Source organism: Salmo salar, chromosome 11 (genome assembly GCF_965601325.2).
Source record: "Salmo salar chromosome 11, fSalSal1, whole genome shotgun sequence".
NCBI lineage: Eukaryota > Metazoa > Chordata > Actinopteri > Salmoniformes > Salmonidae > Salmo > Salmo salar.
In genome coordinates this window covers 35180013-35186012 of record NC_138301.1, presented here as the reverse complement: position 1 = coordinate 35186012, position 6000 = coordinate 35180013, and the positions used below count along the sequence as shown (strand labels likewise).

At 44.4% G+C, this 6000-nt stretch overlaps 1 protein-coding gene across 10 annotated transcripts in view; it reads right to left on the bottom strand.

Annotated features, from left to right (window-relative positions):
* Positions 1 to 2007: 2007 nt before the first annotated feature.
* ppip5k1a (diphosphoinositol pentakisphosphate kinase 1a) overlaps positions 2008 to 6000 on the bottom strand; it is a 46417-nt gene continuing 42424 nt past the window's right edge. For all 10 annotated transcript variants that reach the window (XM_045689408.2, XM_045689404.2, XM_045689409.2 and 7 more), the window contains one exon: positions 2008 to 5565. In XM_045689408.2, coding sequence (XP_045545364.1) covers positions 4928 to 5565 — 638 coding nt within the window. In that variant the 3' untranslated portion in view covers positions 2008 to 4927. The remainder of the gene's footprint in view (positions 5566 to 6000) is intronic.

The following is a 6000-nucleotide window of genomic DNA, read 5'->3' as shown; positions in this document are numbered from 1 at the left end:
AACGCTCTAACCACTAGGCTACCTGCCGGTTACTGGCCCAACGCTCTAACCACTAGGCTACCTGCCGGTTACTGGCCCAACGCTCTAACCACTAGGCTACCTGCCGGTTACTGGCCCAACGCTCTAACCACTAGGCTACCTGCCGGTTACTGGCCCAACGCTCTAACCACTAGGCTACCTGACGGTTACTGGCCCAACGCTCTAACCACTAGGCTACCTGGCGCACCTAATAACATGTTATTACTTTCCCTCCAGCGTTTGTACAGCGGTCTACTCCGACCTCTCTATAGTGGCAGCAACGAGAGAGGGTTAATGTCATGGCAACAGATTAATGCTGGATTGGTTTCTGTGAGTCATCATTGAACTTGTGTAAAGAACAAAGGGCTAGCTACAGACAGTAGCTAGCTAGCACTGCTGGCCTTTCCCACCAGATGGCCTCTCTCTTCACCTCTTTCTCTCAGGCAGGAGACGGACACAGCCTTAGCAGGAGACAGACTGCTCATAATGATTTCCACTAACACAATCACAGCCTCACAGATAGACAAAGGGAGCAGAGGCAATCAATAGAATCCCTACTGCAGCGTTCTGAATCCACTTCGATTAAGGAACGTCTCACAAGCTTCCACTTTCTTTTTCAGCCAAGTCACTCAGAGGCCTTATTCAATCAAATCTGCATATGGAGGCTAACGGGGTAAAGCACACAAAAAAAATTGTCTTCGCACTGCCAGCATGCAAGTTTCAACGAGTCCACATGTTGAGTTATTGGTTTTACCAGCCTCCTCACTTCATTGGACACAGCTCTGTAGAATGTATCTGATGGAGGATATTGTCGGCTCTATTCTGGGAGGTTGCATTCAGAACGAGACAAAATGTTGCTTTTTTTAAAGATGGTTTGCTGCAATTCTACACATTTTGGGAAAGGGGGGATACCTAGTCAGTTGTCCAACAATGTATTCAAGTGAAATGTGTCTTCCGCATTCAACCCAACACCTCTGAATCAGAGAGGTGCGAGGGGGCTGCCATAATCGACATCCACATCTTCGGCACCTGGGGAAGTGCCTTGTTCAGGGGCAGAACAACAGATTTATACCTTGTCAGCTCACGGATTTGATCCAGCAACCTTCCGGTTACTGTCCCAACGCTCTAACCACCAGGCTACCTGCCGCACCATGCAGCTGAGAACATGTTCAGTTTTAAAGCCAATTTTCTTCAATAATACACATTTTCTCATGTCTTTGCCTTGTTCTTACGGTATCTGAGTGACTCAAATATTGGAACAAGTTCAATGCAAATTTTAAATGAACCCTGATCATTTGTTCTCTAAGACCATCGTATTTAAAAATGTAATTGTTCCATTATTTCTTCTACATACTTTTTATCTGGTTTTAGTTTTCATTTCAGCTCATGAAAATGGGACCAACACTTTACACGTTGCGTTTATATTTTTGTTCAGTATACATGACAATGGTATATGAGACAACACATTTTAATCTGAACATTGTTTCGTTGAACAGGCCCCTGTTGCACGAGGCATCTGGCAGTTGTTACCCCAATGAGATTACTGGGCTGTAAGACAACATTAACAAAATGCTAGTGCTCACGTCACTGACCTTATATGGGGATGGGAAATACTGTCAACGTAAAAATGGGTGAGGATACACCTCTGTAGACCCAATCAGTCAATAACCCACTGCTCGCTGCCAACATACCAACTCAAATCACAATTTAGATTACATTTTTATGAATATATGATTTGAGCCATGTTATCTAGACATAAATATTGTCAATGTAAAGTAATCCATATTGTTATCTGCTGGTAAAGGGTTGCCATGTACTGCAAGTACAATCCACCATACTGTCTTTTTGTTGTGGAATCGTTGTGTACCGTCCAGATGCTCACAAATATAAAACAGGAAAAGCATGGTTATATGAACAAAGGCCAGTCATCCCTCAGACAGCCATGTACTCACAAGTCAAATCCAATAGAAGCACACAGTGGGAGAAATATAATTTCACAGGACATTTTATTCAGAACATTCTTTAGAGAAATAAAGCTGCATTTGTAGAAGCCATTGAGTCGATTACCCCACACAGCAAATAGCATAGAAATTAAAGCAGAGTGCGTTTTCTCAGCTGAATCTTTTAAGTTAAAAGGCTGAAATCACTGAGAGCTCCAAAAGCATGTAAGTGCATTTTTCATTCGTAAAGCCTTCATGAAGAGTTTAGAAGTGCATAGCAGCTAAACAGGGTATTCTTCATTAAGCTATTTCATTTGATCTACTCACTTTCCAACTCCTTCAAAAAGATGACTCAAAAAGGGTTAATCTCTTTCCAAACCAAACAGACACAGCACTTCAGTGTAGTTTAGCATCCTGAAGCGCAGATGAAATGTTGCAAACACTTTACAACAGACAACACTAACCCCTACGTAGGCCGGAGACACAGACCAAAGGTATTACACACAATCAGATAGAGTTTCATTGTGTAGATTTTGACACACATCTGTACATATCCAATGAAACAATGACAGATTACAGTGTTAATGTTGATTCTATGCAGCAGCAGTGTTGTTTATTCTTTGACTGACATTAAATTGTGTTAGGTGACAGAAATAATCGTCTCTACAGTACATCACGATACGACTGCACCAACTCCAATAGTCAAATACAGAATCTTATTTACTCTCTCTCACACACACTGATAACAGTCCACGCACAGAACAGGCCCTGCAACAAAAACGGTTTAATGCAATGGAACCACAGAGAACCATCCAAAAATACCCCGACCTCTTTTGTTCAGTCAAAAAAAAGATTGCTTAATACAGTAATGTGTTTGAGGTGATCTTTTACAAAAATATACAGTTGCTATGATACAAGTTAAAACTGTTAATAAATCTGATGGCTCTGCATTAAAAATATCACCTCACTAGGCGTCAGTCAAAGTTAAATATAGATCTCTCTCGTCATATGGTTTCTATATGATTACTTAAAGTGGTAGTTGAGGTTTAAGGAATTTGGCAAAAAAAGCAGTGCACAAGTTGTGATTGAATGAAATGTGGGTTATTTTTACAGTCAGTGGAGTACTGCTCCCTCCTATGCAGGTCCTTCAGGGGCTAGGGGAAGTGACAAGGGGCTGTTTTCAAACCTGGGCTAGAGGGATAGTAGCCTGGTGCTCCAGTCCGTTTGTGCTTTAGCCAACTCCTCTGTGTTTGCGTTCATTGGCTTGACAACAATAGAAAAGCTAGCTACAGCACACAGATGTAAGATCTTCATTTGATCACCCTGTTGCAGGAGAACTTTCCTGCAATGCAGGAAATGTAAATTGTGTAGTGTATTTGATGTTTAAAAAGGATTCTGAAGTTTGTAATTTCCACTTAAAAATGTATCAAATGACCCCCTACAAAAATGTCCATTAATTATAATCCACATTTCCAGTTCCTGTAGGATTATTTTCCTGCTGTAGCAAACTGGCTCAAATGAAGAGCCTACATCTGTGCAGTGTGGGACCAGGCTAGGATTTGAGTATATTTCATCTCAAAAGAGGAAACGGCAATAATAAATCTCACCATACATGTAGTGGAGCTCTTCTTTACCCCTAAGAAAAGAGCTCAGCTGCTGGTCAGGAGTTTCTAAGGCCCGTTCACTTGATTGGCACAAGGTGCTGAGCGCTGCTTGGTCGGGTGCAGCGCAAGATCAGAGTTTAATAGACTTTATCTCGGAGCTCAGCGTGCTGATAAGAGCCTAGCTTGGCTCTTGTTGGCTCGATGCAATACAGTTGTGGCGCATATCAAGTGAACAGACCTTAATGGTGATACAGACCATCACAGGGAGAGGATCGCCTAGAATAGGACAACTTGGGAAACACACAGGGTGACATCTTCTGTTTGATGAAACATCACAGACCAGTCATGTGGTGCATTTATCATTTCAATGTGTGACAAGACCATGACTTCAATATACTGCAATAAAGTTGCCAACTGAAAATGCATTTCAAAACGGCTTTGTTTGCGTTTGCCGAAGCCGAACTTGATGAAATTGTGTTTAAATTACATTGCAACACAATATACATATAATCCACACATTTTGACATGTACATTTCCCAGCAGGAAAAATAAACGTATTACTCACAATACTTGAAGTGAGATGTCTCTCAAACCATCTCCTTTTACAATGTCCATGAGTTGGTGGACATGCTGCAATTCTAGCTATAGTAAACGGTATGTATGTAGCAATGTACATGATGCAATATGCGAGCCCACCCGTCAAATTTAAATGTTTCAGTTATATTTGGCGAGATCTCCACAATGGTGCACACTGAGGGCTGTTCAGTGGATAGAAGATGTCACCCATTATAAACTGTTTACACCAGCAACATCAAAGCTTCACTTCAGAACAAGTGGCTTTCTATCGGACACAGGGACAAAAACATCCATACATGACAGTCATGATAAGGATGTTGTACTGTACTAGGTGGTAGTTCTATGATCATACCGAGTTCTCCTACAACGGCTGGTTCACAGACAGCTGTGGGAGAGAGACTGGGGTCGTGTTCATTATGGCATGCCACGAAAAACATTTTAAAACGTTTTGTAACGGAAAGAGAAAATGCTCGTATTTTAATGGACAAGTCCAGGAAGCGTCTCCCTTTTTCAGTCCCTTTTCCTCAGTTTTTGTGCCTAATGAACACGACCAGGGTAGAGAACTAAGAAGCAGCAGCCCGATCCACTATTCACCAGACATAAGTTACAAGCCTTGGTCTAAGACTAGGTCACTAGGATGCCCCACTGGGGGTTCACCACATGGAACTGGCCGAGGAGTTTTTGAAGGGCTTCCTGGAAGCCTACTTCCAGCCCCCTAGACGTTCTACCTTACCTCCTTCTAGCCTCTTAGAAGACCTAGGCTCCTTCTCTGGTTCTCTGAGACCCCACCTAGGGCTCTGACGCGTGAGGGGCTCCCACCTCTAGTGGCCTCCCAGGATGGGGGAGGCTCCCCGTGCTGCCCCTCCACATCTCCACCGTCTCCTGGGTGTCAAAGAACTCGTCAGGCCCCTCTGGGGACTGGGGCGTCTGTGCGCTGGATCCTGCCTCACTGCCGCTCTCTCTGAGCTCCAGGAGCACCGGGAGAGAACCGGGGAGATATTCATCCATACGGCCCAGAGAGAGGTCTGCCAGTGGGGAAGACGGGCTCAATGGGCTGTCGTCTGGAACTTCACCGCAAGTGGCCTCAGTTGAAGCAGGGGACTCGCCTGGCTCCTCCTGCCTTGTTTCAGAGTTTCCACTCAGGGGCAGGTGGCTGGGGGTGGCTGGGGCCTCAGGATTGTCTTCTGGGGGTGTCTGGCAGGGGGTGGTCAGGTCCTCCGTGGGGCTGGTGGGATTGGAGAGTTTGGGGGTTTGGGGTCCAGCAGTAGGGGCCTGCTGGCCTGTGTTGTGAAGGCAGGAGTGGATCTCCTCGCTGTTCTGGGGGGTGAAGGGGGTCTTGTCACTGAAGCTAAAATGGGGGGAGGCGTCTGCCGTGGTGGGGGAGGAGGGGCCAGCGCTGGACACCGTACTGGACGGACCGCTGCTGTCTGCAGAGACAGAGACCAAACAAATGATCAATTAATCAATGTACCAAGCAATCAGTCATCTATCAATTAAATTATGTTTTACTAAGGTAATGTTAATCATATTGAAATTGTGGCTAATAGGTTACAATTGAGTGCAGGGAAAGACATGACCGAAGAGGAAAGAACTGTGAGCTAGTTAGCACATAAAAAAGCCAAACCTACCCACCGCTAAGGAAAATGGTACCTGGGGATTTCACTTAGAACAAAACCACCATTAAAACACAGAACATTTCTGTCCTTGAGCACACCTCTGAAAATCAGGAAATAGGTGGTTTACAGAAGATGATAGAAGACAGCGGTGGGAGAGGGTTGTAAACCCAGTTAGTCAACACAGGCTGTGGTGGGCCACTGTAGTAGTAAATCACTTTAAATAGCCCTAAGACAGTGGAGCCGAGG